At 37.4% G+C, this 22,286-nt stretch overlaps 3 protein-coding genes and 1 long non-coding RNA gene across 6 annotated transcripts; 1 reads left to right on the top strand and 3 right to left on the bottom strand.

Moving 5' to 3' along the window:
* The first annotated feature begins 493 nt into the window (after window positions 1-493).
* On the top strand, window positions 494-3,018 carry LOC124308617 (V-type proton ATPase subunit S1-like). The gene is made up of 2 exons (XM_046771467.1): window positions 494-1,172; window positions 1,290-3,018. Exons 1-2 carry the CDS (start codon window positions 567-569, stop codon window positions 1,809-1,811), a joined length of 1,128 nt encoding a protein of 375 aa, XP_046627423.1. The 5' UTR covers window positions 494-566; the 3' UTR covers window positions 1,812-3,018.
* LOC124308616 (heparanase-like) lies at window positions 1,869-6,900 on the bottom strand. Its single transcript, XM_046771466.1, has 6 exons — window positions 6,665-6,900; window positions 5,401-5,696; window positions 4,922-5,168; window positions 4,330-4,683; window positions 3,668-4,109; window positions 1,869-3,591 (listed from the first exon to the last, which is right to left on the bottom strand). Exons 1-6 carry the CDS (start codon window positions 6,747-6,749, stop codon window positions 3,429-3,431), a joined length of 1,587 nt encoding a protein of 528 aa, XP_046627422.1. The 5' UTR covers window positions 6,750-6,900; the 3' UTR covers window positions 1,869-3,428.
* An 858-nt stretch (window positions 6,901-7,758) lies between these two features.
* LOC124309105 (zinc finger FYVE domain-containing protein 9) lies at window positions 7,759-21,860 on the bottom strand. 3 transcript variants are annotated; one of them, XM_046772376.1, is made up of 16 exons: window positions 21,572-21,860; window positions 21,212-21,331; window positions 18,195-20,591; window positions 17,686-17,912; window positions 17,329-17,428; window positions 17,124-17,200; window positions 15,811-15,988; window positions 12,181-12,402; window positions 11,979-12,101; window positions 11,706-11,870; window positions 11,200-11,359; window positions 10,630-11,045; window positions 10,268-10,511; window positions 10,069-10,189; window positions 9,800-9,961; window positions 7,759-9,667 (listed from the first exon to the last, which is right to left on the bottom strand). In XM_046772376.1, the coding sequence occupies exons 2-16, from the start codon at window positions 21,267-21,269 to the stop codon at window positions 9,512-9,514; spliced, it is 4,806 nt and encodes a 1,601-aa protein (XP_046628332.1). In that variant the 5' UTR covers window positions 21,270-21,331; window positions 21,572-21,860; the 3' UTR covers window positions 7,759-9,511. The 3 variants fall into 3 exon arrangements, with proteins under 3 accessions (XP_046628332.1, XP_046628331.1, XP_046628330.1); XM_046772375.1 differs by having other exon boundaries at window positions 15,811-15,925; window positions 21,733-21,849; XM_046772374.1 differs by having other exon boundaries at window positions 21,733-21,849.
* Window positions 12,776-13,565, bottom strand: LOC124309109 (uncharacterized). The gene is made up of 2 exons (XR_006909175.1): window positions 13,214-13,565; window positions 12,776-13,129 (listed from the first exon to the last, which is right to left on the bottom strand). It is a non-coding gene; the product is annotated as an uncharacterized LOC124309109 (long non-coding RNA).
* Window positions 21,861-22,286: the final 426 nt, after the last annotated feature.

Here is a 22,286-nt window from a genome sequence, read left to right on the forward strand (position 1 = left end):
AATAATTCTCCCACTCTCTGTTTGTCGCTCTTCCTATGGAGTGGGGGTAGCTGCTCTGTCCCTCTAGAGCGGCAGAGTGGGAGGGGGGGATTATTATCTTCTGTCCTTTGGAGAACCGATTCAAGTCCGTTCACGGGATGCTTACGCCGTTGCTTACGCTCTATTTTCTCTATGTGTCTATGGTTTCAACGGCCGGGAGAAAATACCACGTAAGCTATGCGCAACGCGATCTAAATATTTACAGGATTACCGTAACATGCGTTGTCAGGCCAAGTTTGAATTCTTCCAGCACTTGCGGCGTTGTCGCAGAATTCATCGATATCGTCGTTGACTGAAGATATGCATCCTCAGTTAACGATATCATTGACCAAGCCATTAGCGTTGTCAAAAAACCCGCCACTTTGGATCGTATCTCCGCATGCTCCGGCGGTGAAAGACGATTGGCGCATGGTCACGCGGTACGTCATATGACAACAGCAGAGTTCGAGAGGCTAGTCAGGCGGTCTCTGCCTTCTGCTAGCGACACGGAGAGGCCACCTCAGTGATCCAAGTGCCAAGGTGTAGTGATGGGTTCTCGCAAAATGTTCGCCCTCGGGTTTTTAATCCTCGTCGAAATATCGGCGATAATCTGCGGAGACGTCGCACCCGTCTTGATATGCGGCGGGGATGCAGCGGACCGTTTGGAGCCAGCAAATCCACTGCTAAAAACGTCCCAGACCGAGTTCACCGAGATCCTGGCAAACAAGGTGGGCGGGTCCCGGAGTCCCATGGTCGTTTTTGAACAGGAGAACTTCTGCGTCGAAGATATAACTCGCAACAAGCATCAGCTGAGCGGGTTGGGACTGTGCGATTATTTGTCAGCCGTCGAGGCTCCGCTCTCATCCCTGGAAGACCTCGACGGTTACAACGTCTCCAGGGAGGAGAAGCCCGAGACCATTGAAGACGGTCAGGCCGTCATCGTATCAATTTCAGAGCTATCGACAGTCCCTGAGTTGTACAGGAATCTCGTCGCCAACAACCCAAACCTGATCGCCATCCTGACCGGCGTCTCGTGTAGCTACAACCGATTGGAGAGAACTCGCCGAGCCGTTACAGCCAGGAACGACACTGACGCTATTCTGTTCTATGCCGATAGGATACTTTTTTATTCCCCGAGTGGAATTTACGCCAAGGTGAGAAATCCAGGCACGGTTAATTTGCCTGCTTCTTCTGTCCGTCCAAAATTGAGGTGTTACACTCGTTAGAACATGAAGATTTACTTTATAATGCATTATTTTTTTCAATTTTAGACTGGCAGTAACGACTATTCTTTACTTGGAACACCAAGTAATACTTCGACTGTCGAAAATGGAACAACTCAGATTCGTCTAGACATGGTTTTCGATACAGTAACGTTGCGCATACAATTCACCAAAAAATGGGCCGGATACTGGTACTTCGAACATGTCATATACGAGAATGACACGGCGACCGAAACGCTGACCAGTGATTCAGCGATATACTTTCCGACCGGTTTCTCTTACCATTGCTCGTTGAAATCTGTCTTTTACTCCAACACGACATATGTCAATATTACCGATATCCAGGTACAAATCGACCCGACTTTAAGTAATAACAATAGCACAGTTGTGTTCAGCGATGGGTATGACTGCGTCGGTTTTACCACAATTCCAATTTGGAGTGGAATTTTTGTCACTGCTATTATGGCTTTGATTATGATCTGGGGATTGACTATGATATTGGACATTCGTACCATGGATCGCTTTGACGATCCCAAGGGAAAAACTATCACAGTCGGATCGGCCGAGTAAGAACATTCGCTTCAGTATGTTCTAAAATGTAAATATAGATACTTTTTTGTGATTAAGTCGAGTCAAGAACCGGAAAATCAATGAACAAAGAGCGTTTCCTCATGTATAGAAGTTGATTTCTTAACAGCCAATTTGACATCAAACACTGGCGTATAATATACATGAGAAAGGTGTTAGGAGTATGTCGAACATTGTACATTTTTAGTAGGGTGGCAGTATCTTGAGCTTTATTTGTAATTTTCGGTTTAGCCATAAATTTTTTCTCGTTCAACCGACAAACTTTTACTGAAGAAAAAATGTTTCAATATCGCTGGGTATATTTCAAAGTGTATAATTCAATCCAATAAATCGTCTATCGTTGTTAATTTAATAGACTACGATAGAATTTGTTGGAGAATAAATTTTGTTTTCTACCAATATCGATGTAAATTATTAACTCAATTTGTCGCAAAAGCCAGATACACTTGTATAAAAGAAATTACACGAGGTTGATCGTATTTACCTATTTTTTATTCAATGGCAGGGTTGAAAAAAAATGAAACGTAAAGATTGTGCCACTCGGGTGTATAGTTTAGTAGTAATCTTCTGTTCCCTAACGATAAATTCATATAATGTACATGAATTGATCCTACATATAAAGTAATTTAGAAATGTAATTCATCGATGCTAGAGTTTTTTGGTACAAAGGTGCCAAAGTTTAAGCATAGCCTAGTACCAACTCCATAATTTCCCTCATCCTTGTGCGAAATTTGTGAAATAAATAGTAAATTAATTGCGGTGGCGGTTCTTAGATGAAATGGAGAACTTTGTTCCACCAGATAATAATAGATAATACATAGCGGTAAATAAGTTATTTCATTTCGCTGTCTTGTTTGACATCAGAACGCGGCATATTTATAGCTTTCAACTGACAGTTCTGGGCATGAATATGTAAAGATGCGACCCTGTGACTGTTTGGTCACTAGTCCGATCCGCATTTCCCAAAAATATGCATAAAGTCGTTTTCTTGATTACTCACCTACTAGAATTTATTTGGCAACTGCCACATTATAGTCATATTATACATATACTGGTATCAACATTCATTCCATTGTCACACCTAGAATTACATTTTACAGTATTAAGTGTGAACATAAATTTCCCATATGTATGCGCATACTGTCGATTGTCCAATATCAATGAATAAATTAACGGTGTAGACCTTTCATCATTGGACCAATTTTATTTCTCAGGAAGACAATGTTATTCAGATCTTCACGTAAAATAGTAGAAAAGTATCAAAAAAAGAAAATACACACACATATATACATATATGAATCGATTGAAGGAGTTTGAAAGTCTCATGACCTACTGTTTACGAGAAACACATGAATAGACTTTTGTGATTTGAGTAGATTAAAGGCGACGTTCAAATATTCAACAATTAATTAACGTACTTCACGTAAACAATATTTTTTATAAGTTTAAAGTCTGTACAGATTTTCGGATCTTACTGCATGCTGTATAAAGAGAAAAGGACCGGCAGGTCAATATCACAGTCTCAGACCGTCGCCTCAAATTTGGTGACATTTATTCTTATGTACAGACTTACTTTGTGCGGGAAGTCGTCACTATGACCTAAACTTCACATGCAGGTATCTGCATACCATGATAAATGAGAAAATACATAGAGTGAGGGGGAAATTCGATTTTCTCATCTGGATCTAGTATTATTGGGTTGAAGGGTGGTAATTTGCCATCTGGTCGCAGCATCAATGTTTGGTTATTCATTTTTATGAACCTGAAATTCGTAAATACATTTTACACAGTTATTGAGAATATGATGTCTTCATTTAACTTTGAATATTAAATATTACCTGGATTGCAAGTGATCCGCTGTCAAAACATACAGATGCAATGTTATCGATTTCAAAGGCGCTGGATTAATCATTCTGATAGCAACTTTCATTGGTTTATTATCCAGATGGACACCGTATTGCGTTATGGCGGGTACTCTATTGATAAGCGCACTTTTTGCCGTACAGTGCCAGTACAGTCTTAATGCTTTAGAATCCAGAATGGGTGGATCCAAAACCCTTTCAGATACAAACTGTTTGTAGATAACGCTTACCCACCAATCTGGATTTGGAGTCAAATCATGTGCTACGAGCGCGTAATGACCGCCAAAAAATGACTGTCTCGTAACAACGTCAATTCCAGCCCATGCGCTATATCCAAGTTTGTCCAGCCACAAAAATCCAGCCACAAATCTGTCAGACAAGTTTGGTGCACCGCTTCCCCAAGCCGAGCTTGTTTCAGCTGTGGATTAAATTTCGTACAAAATTATTTAGCGTTCGTAAGTGTAAGAAATTACATACTACTTGAGACTAAAGTTAACAGCAAAACAATTTTCAATTTTGTCAATCTTCTAGTGAAGAGTGAGTTGAAAAAAATAAACATTGCCTTCTGACTACCGAGCTGAATTTTTTTTATGATATTTTTCACAGGGTTTAATCTAGTGATAACATGACCAACGTACAAAGCCAAACGCGAATATGATAGCCCCTGATGAAGTTTGATAGAGAATTTATTTGGTTTGCTAAATAATCGAAGACAGTCCGATTGATAAAGTCTTCAACTGTTGCTATGTGACCATTCAAGTAGTACTGATGCCAGGAGAAGTAAGTCACACTGGTATTAGCATGCTTCAAGAACTCTGCACCGTACAGTTCACCCTTGTGATTCGCATCTCCTATATGATTAACTTCAGGTCCGATCAGATTACTAGATTCGTATCCGTTGTCATCCAGAAGCTTTCTGAGGACCGTGTAATCCGATGCTAATTGGGTGGCTGTAACGGTTCTGTTAAATACGTGGTGGAACGAGTTTGGCTCTGTAACAAATAATGAGAAGTGACACTTGCGCACCTGGATGTATTCAGATCTCCATCTCCAACCGTGGTGGTAAAAGTTACTCCAAAAAGAGCCAAATTGAGTGTATTGAAGAAGAAATCTGAACACAGTACAATATTTCAGTTTTTCAATGTCGAAACAAACCTCGACCAATATTCATAATGACGGAATATTTTTTGTTTACGGAATCGGAATATCACTTTCCAATATCTAACTAACCATTTCCCAATTGCCAATCCAATTCAATATTGTGCTCCTTGGCGAGTGAAATTATCTTTTCGGCATCTGAGTAATTCCAACTACCGTCGGGCCGTCGGAGCAAAACATTTAGATCAAATATCATCCTGGCTCCACTTTTTCGGGCAAAACGACTCAAAGCTAAGAAATCTTTGTGAGTTATTGTGAAATTTGAGATATCCTCTCCGTTGATTGGATCAAAAATTTTGTCCGCCGACGATGATGGCGTCTGTTTAAAAATTAAGCGTTCCGTTTTAATATTTTTATTTGCTTTGATACCAGAACCGTAAACTCCGCTAAGTTGTATGAATCTTGACAGAAATTCAGAAGGGCAAACTTTTCAACATATTTTTCATGTAAATATTTCCAGGAGGAATCGTACGATTCTCTCATCGCTTTGTTAGTAAATACAATAATACATACTTGTATCTTGCTATGAGCTTTAAATTTGATAAAAATACCTCATCAAAGAATAAGCAATCGGCAGAAGTACCGCCTACTCTGACGTAGGCTGGACTTAGATGACGTGCTAACATGACGAATCTTTTATCATTGATTGGTAATGTTTTCATGTCTCTTAACAAGGATGTATCCAATCCATAGGATAAATATCTCGTTGAAGTCCGTCTGTGTATGGATTGCCTAGTATCCAGATTAATTACTGTTACATCCTCAACTCGCTGTAGGTTCAAGGTGAATAGATACAAAATCAAAAGGACAACAAAGAATCCCAGCATGTACCAGTGAATGTTAATATCTGAAAAATGGTAATGGCAATATTGAACGTGGTTGTCATGAAAAAAAAATCTTTTTTCTAATTTTTCACTGAAATTGATAAATAATACATCCTGGACAGTATCAAATACCTGAATGAGCTTCAGTATTCGAATTCTTTTAAGAAAAACTTGAAATAATTTGAAAACATACATAAAATTACTGAAATATTGGAAGTATCATTTCGTTTGAATATAAATGTATAAAAAATATTTCGAATGAAAATTATTTAAATAATATGGTTTAAAAGAATGTTTTCAATGAAATGTGTCAGAAACATTTGAATGAAACATTTTTCAAATATCTTCGAGAAAATTCGGTGTCCAGTGGGATGCGACTTTCATTGCAATTTTTCGTCTTCGTATCAAATATTCGGTAGTAAAAAAGTGACTGGAATTTGTTTTTCAACTAAGTGATCTCATAATTCGTGACTCTGAAATAGGCCACAAATAATTGCATGCTTCATAGTAGTTTATAATTGAAGTAATTTTTTCGGTGATTATTTCTGTTCGAATGATTACAGCGAAAAATCCCGCAGAAATGTCTAATGGAACAAATTTCAGTTAGAATTTAGTAACGTTATCGTAACGATTAATGCTGAGGAAAAGCCGTTATTTCGTGATTTTGGAATTGCCTGAAATTAAAATCAAACAAAAAAAATAAAAAAATAAAAAAACTCCAATCCATTTTCATGTTACGCAGAAATAAAAAAAATGTCGTCTATTGTGTAACAATGAAATAGATCGTGAAACTGTGCAGTATTTTCATTCGCATCATAAACAACATGTCTAAGATATCTAAGATATATATTCTGGACCAGTATCGCTTTTCTCAATCTTCGAAGCTTGACCCAACAGGAAGTTCATTTCCTTCTTTCATACCGCAGTCACGATAAATTGGTATAATTGTTATTGTGTATCAAAGTAAATTTTATTATTCAAGATCGCGTACTTCTCTTTCGCGTAATTTCGTAGGATTCGATTATATTCCGGTACTGCGGGTCTTTCCCTGACTTTTTATTCCCGAGATATTTCATTCTCGCTGTCTTTATCCTCAACTTTCCAACGTATGATACGAGAAACGCTGCTGCAGCATGAAGTTGTCAATATATCTACTAAACTCCAAACTCCAACCGCTCCGAATTGTTCCAAACCCGGCGATATCCAAGCGTAGACTAAATAGATTCAAGTATTTCCATCTAAGTTTCGAGTCGGTTCGAGTAATCAACGTTCAAACTGCGAGGAGCGTAACTAGATGTTTAGGACCCCGGGGCAACGACGCAAACTGCGCCCCGTGTCTAAATAATGAAACATGTTTTTCTGAAGAATGAATCTGAAAATACAGTACGAAAATAAAGGAGCTAAACATCGTGACTACGAATCTGAATAAAATATTACTTCATTTTTTACCCCCTATTTTCAGGGCCCTGTGAAGAGTTCAAATTCTCTATTGTTGCCTTTCTATTTTCGCATTTTTCTACATTTTTATTCCCACTTGGTAAATTGTACGTACATTACTAGGGTCTAGTATCGGAAATCAGCTTTAGATTAACAGAAAGTAACGATGAAGAACAGTGAAAAATTAAGTTATTCGAGCTTCGTATTTCTACTTTAAATATAATCTAAGCAAGTTTTTGCATTGATATCTAGTGTGGCATAGTGTCGTCAGTCTACTTTTTGAAAAAATAAATGTGTACTTGAGGTAGCGTTCTTCCTAAGACAGTCTCCGATAGTCTTACAGTTTGGTCTTACTTCTCATTTTGATTACTTTGGACAATAAGTGATTGTTACTAAATGTCGCTTAAATTTCTTCTCGAAGTTGACTTGACATCAGTACGGTATTTTTTATTATCGTTGGGGCTATTTAAAAGTAAATAAAATTATTAAAAAAAAAAATTGTAAGGCGAAAATATTGCAGAGATCGATTTAAAATAGTGGAAGTTTGAACAGTTTTTCGTATGTGGCATTGTGCAGTAGTACTTGTGCAATGTCAATATTTAGTTATTTTTCGTAAATTAAATATCATATTTCAAACATATGCAAACCTTTCGCAATAAAATTTTACTTATAATAATAGAAATATACTTAGTACATTCGTTTATAACATGTATCGTACTTCGATATTTTTTACCACCACGAATCATGCTGCAGAGCTTGTGAAATTTACGTTAAAATGCGAATGGAATTTCAATTCCAAAACAGACTTGATTTTTATAATATGTACAATTTGAATCTTTATTCATATGTATATACATGATATAGATACATCTTATAGGTATAGTGAATATCTTGGTGTTGCGAAAATATTACAACGAAATCACAAAAACTTTAATCCAGGACGGATAATGAGTCGTGAGGATTTCGTTTCACTCTTCATCTTCCAATAATTTTGCATTCAGCGTTTAATTTAAGACTACATCAAACTTCTGGATAACATTCAATCATCGCGTTGCAGAAATGGAAGGTGATCTGTAAAATTCAAGTGGTGTGATTGAAGGTATTGATAATCTATTGAACAGGAATGATTGAGACTAGAAGTGTGATGCTGCCTGTTAGACAACGCTGGATACAAAATACATTTATAAGGTGGGGGTAGAAATTTTAGTCTATACAAAAAACAACTATATCATTTCGGTTGTCGTGAAAAATTGCATCTTTTACCTTGTTAATAATCGTCATTAGCATTTTCCTTTTCTTTTTTTCTCATTATCATGCCACTTCTCTTTCTCAAGAATTAACAAAATATACAATAAAACTTTGAATAATTAAAAACATTCGACATTACAAAGATTATATAACATTATTTTTTGCGTACAAATTGTTTAGTCGCGAGTTAAACTATAAAAATGTGAATGCAAACGTAACATACTCTGTAGATGAAATTTTAACGTGCATCCTGTAATAAATATAATCTGCACGCTTATATTTTGTGATCATTGTGTAAATAACTCATTAATTTTATAACAAATTTTTTCAGTTTTCTTCACAAAAAACTGTCCCACAATCGAACCTTACCAATTTTCGTTGCCAACTTTAGGCAGCCGCTTGAAAATTTTACAATAGCTTTTCACTTTTTCAGTTGAAGATTTAAAGTCAAGAAATACAATATTGTTTTTACCATCATATTTGGTTCAGAATTACTTTATGTAAGAAAGTGTTCAAATGTGTCGTTATTTAGAAATGTTCAACTACAAAAAGATTAGAAGAGAAATGTTTTATTTTCAACGTAATAAATTTGAAGCCTTAGTTCGGTTGGATCTATTCAACAATCTTTCCTTGCCAGTGTTTGGACAAAGCACCATATACAAGTGATTATCAAAAATCATTGCACGTAATTTAATACCTATCAAATTATACGAAGCTACGAATAAAATGCTTTCACCAAAATCACGAAAAGTTGAAGAATTTTCCTTGATTGGTAAAGACAAAAAAATTACCTCCACATTTCAAGAATGTGAATTGTTACACAAATAATAATGGCCGAATGATGTATGCTGACGTTTCTTCAGCTTTTTTTTTTCATTTTAAATATTGACTGACAAATCGTCTGCAGATAAAATTCAACACTGATGAAAATCTAGTAATGATTATCTCGAAATCTTTTTAAACATACATTGCATTGTAAGCGACACTTAATATGTACCAATTAAGTCTTCTATAATGATGGTTTCCTACTCACTGTTTTTATGTTACTATACCTAATTCGAGATCTCGTGATATTTTATATCGCAGTAAACAGCTTGATGTGAAGAAATGTAAATAACCAATTTTTAATCTGGCACTAAATATATCATCACCTTCAGTCATCTAGTACATGAAATATCAATTCTAGCACTGTGTATGTATCTTGACTGCTCTGAGCAGCCTTGTGGAGTACTTGGATCAGTTCGTTGTCAAGACTCTTCATGTAAATAGGTGGTAATCGCGTTCCTTCACTACCCGCCTCATAGCCAACCTAAAGAAATTCGTCGATTAAATAGAAAAGCCGTAAGTTTCCTCACGTTTGCCTTAAGCGAAAAGAACGTTGATCAGCAAACACGAGTCAAGTTTCACGGATAAAAAAAAGAAACCTTGCAACGATACTCACATTGTCAGGGTGTATAGTGGATCTTACTGCAATTTTACTTAGGCCAGCTGTGGCTAGTAGATCCAATAACTTGACTAATGCTGCACAAGTCGCTCGTGCAATATTTTCTGAAAGTCTGTTAATGTCCACAGGATCGTGAACGCCGTTTGGATGGTCGTCGGACTGAATAAAATATTCAAATGACCAATTAATATTGATTTAAATTTTCATGATCTAACATTTGCTTCTCTTTTTATTGCATTGTTTGGAATAATTGAAAAACTATTCACCCTGATGATAAACACTTCTGTCCAACGTATGAAACGGCTGGTTCCCATGTAGTCGGTACCATTGTGAACTCTGATTGACGGTACACCGTCCATTGGTTTGCTGTCAATAGGACTCTTCACTCTGCAATTGAGCAAATCGACCAAATTAGTTGTGATGATTCGATCGTAAAAGTAAAGGAAAATTCTTGTCAAGACGTACCCAACGTTGAACTGCATGTCGTTATCGACCCACTTGATATTTACAGTTTCGTCTGGTTCTGGAGCACCTTGCGGACCGCAACCAATGGAGAAGTCTTGCATATTTTTTAAAGCTGCCTTTAAAGCCTCCATTTTTTCCGGCATTATTTGTACCATCAAGCCGTCCTCGACTATGCTCGACTTTGCCGATAGTCCCATTGAGGATTTCAACGCACCATTGATGACGACGAAACTAGCTCCAGTGACTGGAAGGGTCGAAGTGAAACTGGTTTTAATTTTCATTTGATATGCGGCGCTTGGTAAAATCGTATCACTGCATTGTTGCTGGATAAAGGCTAATAGATGCATAATTACAGAACTCACCTCTTCTTGGTTTGTTATGGATATTAATTGCCTGCGTTTGATAGTTGCTTTCGTCACCTGTATTTGTCTGTATGCAAACCAAGTGGGAATCTGCATTTATACTAAAGTTTGACGCGTACGCGAGTACATGGTCATTCGAATTGTTAAGACCCCTGATAACTTGGTCGTATCGATTTTTCGGAAACATTACATCGGTAGTTCTGTCCTGCATGTGAATGGCGAGGCCTCTTACGCCGGGCAAAGTATAGGCAAAGTTTCTAAAGTCAGCCAGTACTTTCATTATTGTATGTCCAATTTCTGAATAGACAGCGTCTCGAAACCTAACTGAAACCAGAGGACAGGGATAGTATCGATACTCGGCACCAAGACGCAACATCAATCGAAGTGGGAAAACTTTAGCCCACGGCGTTTCCCATCTGTAACGTCAAAATTCAATCCAACGGTTACAACACTTTTACAGGTACAACAGGTTTTCCTCTTAGAGCGGCGAATTCTGTCACAATTGTGCAAGTCCGTCGATGGCATTAGTCGTTCGTTGTTAGTATTGGAAAGTTCTTAAATTTGCCTCACCTGTGAACCAGAAGACCAACAAGGAACGGCGGAGGTGGTAATACAATTCTCTGTAGACATTGGAAAGTTTGACGAATAAAAATAAATCCTGCGTGTTCTCGAGACCCTAACAAATTTCCACCCTGGTGTATCGATACGCCAAGTTCAGTAATGGTATTGCCTGAATGTGAAACAGATAAAGTTCATTGAATTCACTTTTTTTCATAAATTCTATATGCATAAGAGTATAAGGAACAGTCGTACTTCCCCAACATCTTAGGTTTAGTTGCTGAAAAATCTTAAATCGACACAAAACATAGAGCAGCATTAGGAAAAAGAAAAACTTTTTCGTAACAACCTGTTATTTATTACAACATACCTTAGTAAGTAAGTTATGAGTTGGATGCCTTTAAAGAAATTCTCTTGGTGTAATGAACTACTCTATAAATGTGTCCAAACGAAAGATGTTGAGGAAATTAATGGTAGACCGATACATAGGATATTCAATATAGAGTATGAATTTGTACCTTTGATCGCCTCAACGTATATCAAATTGATATGAATAAGAAGATCCTTTGGAATAAGTGTTTCGTCAGGTAACGTTTCTACTAAAAAAATAACTTCATCCTGACCTACACAGGCCAAGCCTCTAGACGTTATATTCCAGCATATCCTGTTGACGCAACAACTTACTGTAAATAAAAACGAAAATGTCACTTGCCTTAAACTATGTATCCCGATTATACATCGTATAAAACCACGTAGATGACACAAGTATTATTGACATTTTTTTTACGTACAATTTGTTATTTTCACGTAAGCATAAAGATTCCTGTTTATAGCAAACATTATTGGTGGTTCGCACTCGTTCTTCAACGATTCGTACAGCCGCGTTTGGTCCAAGACATCGTGATAGCTAATTTCTGGAAAGATTATATCCTTTAAGCACAAGTACAGCCTTTAAAATCGATCCTGTCAATCGTCAATTTAGTATCGACTTACGCCCTTTGTGTATAGTTACAGTTGGCGGCAACAGATTCGTGTCCTGTGGTATGTAACTGTTCGTTTCAGGATCTAGTGGCGGAAGATTCTGCCGCTTAGCCATCGTGGAAGCGGATGATGGCCCTGGGGGAGTAGGCAATCGTTTATTTCCAGCTTTCCGATACGGTGGTTTTGGATCCCAGGATGAATCAAGTTCTGTCAGGTCACAGCCAGGCCTTATTCCTGTGTTTTATTTAGAGGTGTTTGAAAACAAAACAAATGGGAAAGGGCGTAAAACTTCTTCGGAAGTTTATTCGATTGGGGTGAAAATAATACGTTAACGTGTGAGTGGAGTGAAAAAAAAAACAAAACAAAAACACTGGTGCGTCTGATAAATCAAATTTAACGCAATAAGGACATGAAAAAATATCGAAACGGAATCAAAAGGTAAAGAAAGAAAACTGTGAAGCTGTGTAAAATTATATCATTTACATATGTTCATAGAATACCATGAATTCAATTTGTTCAAGCGAGTGAAGTGAATATTATTAGCATTATTTGATACATTCTAAATTTACGTCTAATTTAAATAACAAAAAAATTACGTCTTTTTTCCGCTGAAGGGCTAACTAAGCTGGCGCGTAGATCTTTCGCTCCAGCTTTTTTCAACACAAAAGTGCTGCTAAAAGTGTTTAGAAAATTTTTTAAACTGTACCAACATACACCTAAAACTAAAAGTTATGTCTCGACAAGAAAAGTGAAGATTCTGTGCAGTTATTGAACTTTCTATCCAACTAGGACTAAAGTGATATTCACTGAAAAGTTTTCAAGTGGTTTTGGCTTTCCAGTGCCTCCAAATTTACTCCAGCATGTCTAAATGCGCCGAGTGTTCAGGTGAATTCAGTGGTGGCCTCATACTCCCATGCATCGGATGCACATCCCTGTTCCATGCCAACATAAAGGGTTTGAACTGTAAAAATCGTATCCTTGAGATAGTTGAAAATGAAACGCCACCGGCTCCAAAAAACTAAAACGCAAACTAAAGGTATTCTACCAAAATGTACGTAGTCTGAGAGGAAAAACCACGGAATTCCTTAAAAACATTCTAAACTCTTCGATTGAATACGATGTTATCATTCTAACAGAGACCTGGCTTGATGAGAACTTTCGAAACCACGAACTATTTCCACCAAACTACAATGTCTACAGATGTGACAGAGACCGCATCATAAGAAACAAAAAAACCGGAGGCGGTGTTTTGATCGCAGTGAGTACTTGACTTCAATCCAGTCTGCTGCTTTCAGTTGTAAACAACTATACATCGAAATCAAATTAAACGTAGAGTCTTGATGGGGGATGTATACTTTATCCCCTCATCAGACTCTCAAGTATACTCCGATTACAGAGCTACATGCGAAATGCTTGTTTCGAAATACATGTTCAGCGATTTTATATTTGCTGGGATCATAACCCACCTAATTTCAAGTGGAGTCATACAAATAACCATCTCTCACACGAATGTAATCATCCTAGTGTCTCTCATAGAAACTCCTGTAATATTGTATGCAATGCATTTGACTGCCTAAATTTGAGACAACTCAATGATTTTGTAAATTCTTCAGGAAATACACTTGATCTACTTTTTACCTAGTTTTCAAAGGCCACATTTTCTACTAGCATGAGTAAAATCGACAAATTACACGTAGCTTTTGAGATATTATTATATGGCCAAATGTTTGTACCATTGGTGAATCAAATACGGGGTTTGAACTTCAGAAAAGGTACCTACGATAACATTAATAAAGGTCTCAGTGAAATTAACTGAGAATCTCTTTTCGAGAACCGCCCTATAGATGATATGTGCAATACTTTCGACCAAAAACTGCAAGAATTAGCTATTAAACATGTGCCACAGAAGAAAAAAGATGATAACAGGTTTCCTAATTGGTATAGGAAAAAGCTGATAAGTCTAATCATTCAAAAGAAAACCTCACATCGCAGATTTAGGCAACACAACTTTGAATGTGACTAGTTAGAATTCAAGCACCTCAGAGCACAAGTGAAACTGCAATTCAAACGCGATAACGCACAATTCCTGTCAAACTTAGAAAAAAAATTTGGTCTTCCAGCATCCATGCATCTAAACGATGTTTCATCTGACCAGAGTGAGAAAATTGCAAACCTTTTTGCAGATTTTTTCGGCAGTGTCTATAGAAAAGACTCTCTTGCTGGTTATAAATTGCCGATTATTTCGCCAAAAAACATGCACACGATTCAAACTACTGAACAAGAAATCCTGAAAGCCTTGAGTGGGCTAAACGTAGATGCCTCGTCTGGCCCTGATGGACTACACCCGAACTTCATGTTTTTATGCAAGGAAAACCTAGTAAAACCTTTGCTTTCATTATTCAACTGCTCTATGAATCAAGGTACTTTCCCAAGCCCATGGAGAGAAAGTCACATAATACCAATATTCAAGAATGGCGACAAGTCCAACATAAAAAACTGCCAAAGTGTTTGATTCCATAGTCTTCAACAAAATAAAATTCCGTCTGTTAACAAACCTTCTCGACGAGCAACATGGATTTAGAGAAAAACGATCCACTGTCAGCAACCTGGCAGTGATGCTTGAGGAAATAATTACCTCCTTTACTAAACGAAATGAAACTCATGCTGATTATATGGACTTAGCTAAGGCATTTGACCCGGGATTTTAGATACACAAATGTGGGATACATGCTAGAAAACCAAATATTAGAAAGAAAAACCATAGCCAGCGATCTTGGAGTTATTTTCAACTGTCATCTGACGTTCGATCTCCACATAGACCACGTCAAAGCAAACTCAATGAGGATGTTGTTTTACATACTGAGAAAATCGAACCCTTTATCTGATGTTCTACTAACGCCCATTTTGGGGGACCAAATAACGGACGCGTAGTTCAAGATTGGTCTAACAAAAGTGTCATAGACTGCCCTTAAGAGTGCCAAACAGAAGATCGAGACACAATGTACACACATTTGCAATACCGAACCAATATCTAGCCAGTTACACCCACAAATCGATCATTACGCAACTGATTATGACAGCGAATAGTAACAGCGGTTGGATGGTTATCTTCAACCAACCGATCAGTCACTTCGAAGCGTTAGCCAGAGAGGCACTCTAGTTTTATACTTTGTTAAATTCTTATACAATATATTGTTTTTTTTTTTATATATTCTATATTAATGTTATGTATTTTGGGAATATTAAGTTATTTCCGTTGATAGTTATAAATAAATAAACAAATAAATAAATAATAATAAGCTTTTTGATTGTTTTTAATGCACCTGAAAACACTGAATATAGTGTCGACTAATTTTAGAATTAGCATGTGGAAAAATCTAAAGTGCAGTTAAATCATGCACAAAATATGTCGCATCTCAGTTGATATTTATTTTGCCGCTGGTTGGGATAAGAGTTATGAGTTTTTAGTAGCCATTAGCAACATTTAACGACATGGTTTCCAATATTTATTTTAACTAATTAAACATCGTGCATTTGGGATCAGCAAATTATTAGATCAATAAAAACCTTGTACATATTTTCGAGTTAATAAGATTTGTTCCAGTTGAACGTGAACGCGGCATAGAAATGAATGTTTCTCACCGTCGCTAAACATGACAGATTTTTGTCCCTCGGGTCGTTGTTTCGTGCTCCCTTCTCTCTTAAGCACCCCAACTGGGACCATGACAGTTGGCGGCGATGGCAATCCACCGGCTAACTGTTGCAAAGGTGGTATAGTCGAGCAATACTCCATCGGATTATTTGGATTTGGCTGTCTTCCCTATAACGATTTGTTGAATACTCCATTTCCTGACACTGGCTTGGTTATTATAGGAGATCAATCAAATATTTTAGTACAAAGACTAATGGTTACGTGAATAATTGATTGAAGCATATGTCTTTCCAGCTTGAAAATTTTTTCAACGTTTTCTTACTTCATATCAAAGCTGCATTTATTTTCATGTTATGTTATTAATGCAAGAATTAATAGCTGAAAAACTAATCTCAATATTTAGAAATCAGATAGTGTAAATTGATTTATTAGTAATTAAATAAAGGATAAGTCGAACTAAATTCATGCGTAGAACAAAAAGAATAAATAAAACACGCTATTTTATACTGGAGTAGCTGTTACGCAGATCTCCGAAAGAAAATAAGCAAAAAAGCAAAGTACAGAAAAGAAAATTTGTAACAGAAGATTTAGTTTGTTTTTTTTTCTCTAATATTTATTGATACTCAGATAACAGAGTGGCCATCAAAATTAGTTGAACATGCTGCCGGAATTTCGAGATAAAAGAACTAATAATGAATTGTGACATGATGGCTTCAAATCAAAATGAAACATGGGTAGAGTTGAGAAAGGCTAGAGAAAAACGAAAAAAAAAAAAATAATAAACGACAGGTCGTGAACGATATCGAATTGCGTAGAGCGAAATCATTTGGAGCAAAAGATATTCAACAATTTGTTAACGGGGATAAAACCATCGTAAAGAAATAATAAGTATAATTGATTCTAACGTACATCTAGTAATCAACGTTTCCAAGATGCTAAATAATATTGCGGAACAGTTTTCTGTTTAGAGAAGAATGGAGAACTAAGCGTAGGAAATAGCTAACAAACGTTGTATTTTATGCATCATTTACACTCATTATTCTTCAAATATATTATATATAATATTTTTATCAAACAGAGTAATAATACTGATATTGCAGAAAATCAGAACTATCGTATTAGACAGACGTCTCACCAATTATGTACACACAAGGTTTACATCGGTTTACGCACAATTTATAGATACATAATCAGTAAAACGCCTCATTCAAACTATGCAAGAAAAAGTATTTCTACAAATTATTTTCTTTTTAACAAGAGAAATAATGTTATCAATAAAAAGTTAAAAGACTTGTGGACTTACATTCGGCGAGTTAATATCGTGCCCGGAAAAGTTTGCATAACCGCTTTGTAGATCTCCGCCACCATCTTCAGCCTCGGCTAAATATTTACCGTAAACATTATATATTCGGAGACATATACGGTGCCAGATGTATCTACGTCGTTCGAATCTCATTTGGCAAGGAAGATCGAACGTTATTTGAAAAACGGTACTCTTGAAAACTTACCTCTGACAAGTAACTGATAACAAGGAAGACAGACTCGCGAATCAATGTTGCCTTGGTACTCCAGTCGGTATTTCATGCCGCAGCATTTACTGCACAACACCTGAAGGAACACACCACCATACAGCTTCAGGTGGAACCGAACATGTAGAGTAAATCGGTTGAACAGTTTTTTACAAGTGAGAACCGCGAAACATGTTACGAAGCTAACTGGTGAATTTTATCTTACGTATTTTTCAATAGAACAAACCTCGATAGAATTGAATAATCGGTTATCGAGATATTAAATTGCTAAAAGTCAACTACTTTTTCAACCGACTACTCATATATCATACCCTGTTTATTCGGTCAAGTTCATACTTTGCCACAAGCACGACAATGGTGCCGCCTCTTGAGGACGGTAAATTTTGCTTCGCATAGCATGCAGAAAGGTGCCTCACTATCGGGCACCCAAAACGGCGGCTGCTTTCCCAGAACCATACCAGACTCCAACGACGAGGTTTCAGAAGCATTGGGAGAAGTTTCTGTTTCTCTTTCGGTATCCAGATTGACTCGCTCAAGCCTTCCAGGGGTTACACCAGGAAATCCTACGAATCATCTATTGATTAAATCGTGTGTGGCCTGTTGATATTTGTTGAAAATCTTTGACGACAGTAAAAAACTAGCAGAAAGGGTACATTTTAATTCAGTAAAGAATTTCAGGCTTTCACATGCTTGCCGGGTATCGATGTTTTGAATGTTGACAGTTTGCGGATATAGACCTATACAGTTTCACAAAGGAAACATCTAACGATGAAGAATTTTTAAATTTCTGTGTAGTGTTTAATGAGATTACTATTTCAAAATTTCATGGTAAATCAAATATTTACCTGTAACATTTTGCTCATCCATATTGACCGTTGATACGATGTCCAAGGTTAGGGGTCTGGTAGGTCGTTCTGTGCCTTCGTCGTTTTCCACAGGATCTGTGTTGTTTTCAGGACTAACTTCACAGTTTTCAACATCTGTTGGAATATCGTCAATTCGGGTCTGAACGTTATTTTCTGACGACTGCTGGACGTCGTTGGGAATGGAGCTGCTATTATTGGCAGATAATTCGGAAGCATGTGCATTATTTGGGTTGTTCAAATTTGTACCGGTCATCATATCGGGGACAGAGATAATCTGGTTGGTTTCGGTCTCCGCATCTTCGTCCTTACCGGTCAATTTTGAATTTTGATTCAAGTTTGTATCAACGATTTGGTATTCTTGCTCAGATTTGGGCAAGCTCTTATCTTTTTCCATTCCGGATTCTTCCGCCTGTTGGCTGATTTCTGACCCAGACGCAATTTCATGAGTTTCCAGGCTCTCGTCTGGACTTTCTACCGCGACTACGCTAACCTCCTCGACTTCGACAGGTTTCAGATCATCGTCTTCAGTTCTAATGTTTTCAGCACTCGGTTCCGAATTATCCGAGGTTTTCCTCATTTTCTCATTGGTCCTTTTGCTTTTTCTTCCCTTTCCCTTCTCTTCCTTCGCTTCGGAAATAACCTTTGTATGTTCGGAAAATTTTTCGGAACCTTTCCTCACTAAAAAATCTGCAGTCCCTTCGCTGCTCGGACCGCTCTTACTGTAGTCGATGACAGGAAATTTTTTGGCTTTTTCCAACAATTCTACACTCGATACTTCCGGCAATTCGCCAATAGTAACGCTTTCAAATATTGGCGCTTCGTTCGCGTCCTCATCGTCACGCATAGTTTGAAATTTGTTCTTCGCTAGATTGTCGGAATCTCGATATGAGCTCGGTACTGAATTTTCGAATGACGTCGTCGCTTCCTGGGCTCTTTCTTCAGCCTCCAAATCTGCCAAATACTTGTTCAATTCTTCCTCCGATAAATCGTCAATATGACTGAAGCCGACCGGTTTGGTTTCCGTCTCCGGTGTGCCAAGTTGTACAGTTTGAAATACCAGCTTGGCAAGATTAATCCCTTTGGCCTCGGTGTCCGAATTTTTCTCACTCACGTGTAATTGGTCGGTTATTTTTTTAGCTGCTATTTCTAACTCCGTCGTTGTTTCTGGAAAATTTTCTCTGTTACCAATATATATGCACTCGTACACGTTTTCTTTGCCGTCAGTCTTTCCCACTTTCTTTGGCTCGTCAAAGTCCACATTTTCGTACGTGTGCTTTATCTCTTCTTGAGCTTTGAGCTCGGGTGGCTTCGGTTTCGCTTTATTAACCGTCGTGTACAGTTCCTGCGGTTTCGGAATGTCCGTGCCGATGTAAACGTTTTCGTAAACGTGCTCAGGCCTGTCTATAATACTTTTTGACTCTTTCGGCCTGTCGACAACAGTCGGCAAAGTTGTGTTTGTATACAAAGGTTCTTTGTCAATTTCACGTAAATTTGGTAACAAACTGATATTCTCCTCAAGTTTAACTTCGTTGGTTTCTCTAGGGTCGGACAACGCGGTTTCTAATTTAACGGGTAATAAAATATTTTGATACTCTGGCGGTACGACAGTTGAGATTTTTCTAACACTGCTAACAGCGTCTCTTCTGCATTCTATGTTTGATTCTACTCTGCTCTCTGAAGTATAGCTCGACGAGTTACCGCAGTTATCTTTAACAACATTAAGATCTTTTGTCGTATCGCTAATTTGAAGTGAATCTCCATCGCGCACCTTGTGACCGGTATCTTCTCGAATAACTATATTATCTACATTATCAACTTTAGCACTAGATGCGTTTATGTATTCGTTTAAACTGCTAAACACATTGCTCACACTTGGTTTGGCATTAGGCTGGTTTAATTTCTTGTCGTAACTGTTTTTCAATTTGGTACTATTGTTACTATTGTTACTATTACTACTAATACCACTAGCATCATTTTGTTTTTTCTGTAGAGGCTTTTGCGCTATGTCGTTGTGTATCGTCAACGTTTGGGCGTCAGAATCATAGCTTTCGACAGACTGTTTGTGCTGTATTTTATTCGCTGACGAGGATTCCTGGGAATAAAAATTATTCCCCACATCTGTGCTGTCGTATCTTGCAAATCCTTTTTGAATATTTAAGTCACGAGTGTTTTTATCATACTCCCCGTACCTTTTGACATCCGAACTCCTATGAACATCAGCCGTTTCATCTAGGCTCTCACTTGGTGTTACGTTTGGCACAATCACAGTCTCAAAGGCTGCTTGATTGTGATTTCTTTGAGGTAAACATTGGGATTGACGATCAACGTTAACGTTATTTCCAGGCAATGGAATAGACGCAATTTGTTCAGCACGATCTGAAAATAAAAATTCAATTCTGGATGTGAACAATGATTGGAGATAGAAAAAACCTTCAAGACAAAAAGGAGAACTCGAATTGAAAATTCATGCAATGTGTTCTTAATTTCCTCCAAAAATTGTAATGCAGTCTAAAAACAGATTCTGTTCAAGATAAGCATGGATGATAAAGTATACAGTGATCATTATGTTCAAACAAAAATTTTTTTTATCATGTTTAAAGATCGAAGTTTATAATGCAGTATTTGCACTATGAATTAAGATATGTCCAGAAGACAAGATACCATAAAAACCACATTGGAAAGAAAAGTGCAGCTTGTTTATCGAAGGATGTTGATTATGAGTAGCGTAAAAAACTTTATCCTCATGTTTATATACCATGTTATACATGATAAATAAAGGAAAATAAAAAATAAACACACACTGAACAATATATACAAAACATTTCCAGTGACTGTTGCATAAAGTATAATTTCCTGAGATTATTGGAATTCTATTATTTCCCTCATGTACAGACACGCCGACTCAAATGTTACATTCCGGGAAGAATGATTTCTTTTTTTCCCCTAAGAATGCGTTATAAAATCCTTTATAAAGGGAAGCAAATTGGATTGCTAACCTTCGTTGAATTCGAGCTCGTCAAGTACTTTGTCGATATCCACAGCAAACTTTTCCATGGTGTTCTCCTCGGTTGACGTTACGTTTTGTGCGGCTGATAATAGTGGATGAAAAATCGTAGCTGAAAATTGTCCGACAACACGGAGCGAGGGATTAGATAAGCATGGGGTGTAAACCAACTCTTGGCATACCTATGTAACTAGATTTTCACAAATACTATCAGCATGCATTTGCATGTCACAAATGTGCTGATAAATTGCACGTAGCGATAAAGTTGAAAGTGTAGTTATGCAGGAGCGATTAACGATGCTGTTGTTATTCTAAACAAAGAAAAACCTGGTGACGTTTGAACACCACCTACCTTCGTTTATCTACCAGCTACTGATTTTTCTTGGAAACTTAATTTCTCGCTTTAAACTGGAGGTCGCGAAAAAGACCGAACGCGATTTACCGTAATTAATATGCGCCGAAATTAAAAATAGTGAAAATTGAGCGCCAAGCGTGCGACGGACAGCGACTCACACTTCTCGGGTGTTCCCATCGCGTTATACAGCGTCAAAATTCAGCAATATCAAATTATTTCCCGAAAATGACACATTTCAACGCGACGTCAGAGTGCCATCTTGAATGGGCGAGTCCTACTAACCGTTCCGCTGAACATCAGCCACTCGCTTTGACAAATGAAATTCTACGCGCAAAGTACGCCTACCTTGTGTTTACTAAAGTGAGTCTTCTTCGTGTGTATACAAAGGTCGGTAGTGTGTAATGCGTATGCAGAATCACGTGTCGAAGCGATGCGCACAGCTCTATCATTACCTGTTACCGACCGAATCATAGATCGTTCGGATTTTTCAAGGTTCGTTGTCTGAAATGATTTTCGTACCTCTACTTGAAATATAATGTCAATTCCCCGTAATTTTGGGGGGAATTGAACGAGCCGTGTCATTCGAGGCAGCTAAATAGTCTCGCAAAGCTTCTCTTCCGATAGCTTGTAATCAAACTAACGCCCGTTTCCTCCAACACAGTTTAAACGGCGTTCAATTTTGACAGCATAGTTTGGAGATAGGCTGAACTTA

This window comes from Neodiprion virginianus, chromosome 7 (genome assembly GCF_021901495.1).
Source record: "Neodiprion virginianus isolate iyNeoVirg1 chromosome 7, iyNeoVirg1.1, whole genome shotgun sequence".
In the NCBI taxonomy this organism is placed as follows: domain Eukaryota; kingdom Metazoa; phylum Arthropoda; class Insecta; order Hymenoptera; family Diprionidae; genus Neodiprion; species Neodiprion virginianus.

Excerpts from the sequence above, each read along its gene's own strand:
- LOC124308617 (XM_046771467.1), top strand. The coding sequence starts at position 567 with ATGGGTTCTCGCAAAATGTTCGCCCTCGGGTTTTTAATCCTCGTCGAA. Across the intron at positions 1,173-1,289 it reads CGAGTGGAATTTACGCCAAG|ACTGGCAGTAACGACTATTC; the intron begins GTGAGAAATCCA and ends TTTCAATTTTAG.
- LOC124308616 (XM_046771466.1), bottom strand. The coding sequence starts at position 6,749 with ATGAAATATCTCGGGAATAAAAAGTCAGGGAAAGACCCGCAGTACCGG. Across the intron at positions 4,684-4,921 it reads GGATTGGCAATTGGGAAATG|AGCCAAACTCGTTCCACCAC; the intron begins GTTAGTTAGATA and ends TATTTGTTACAG. Across the intron at positions 3,592-3,667 it reads GCGGATCACTTGCAATCCAG|GTTCATAAAAATGAATAACC; the intron begins GTAATATTTAAT and ends TACGAATTTCAG.
- LOC124309105 (XM_046772374.1), bottom strand. Across the intron at positions 10,512-10,629 it reads CCATAACAAACCAAGAAGAG|TCACTGGAGCTAGTTTCGTC; the intron begins GTGAGTTCTGTA and ends CGACCCTTCCAG. Across the intron at positions 9,668-9,799 it reads CCACTATACACCCTGACAAT|GTTGGCTATGAGGCGGGTAG; the intron begins GTGAGTATCGTT and ends GAATTTCTTTAG.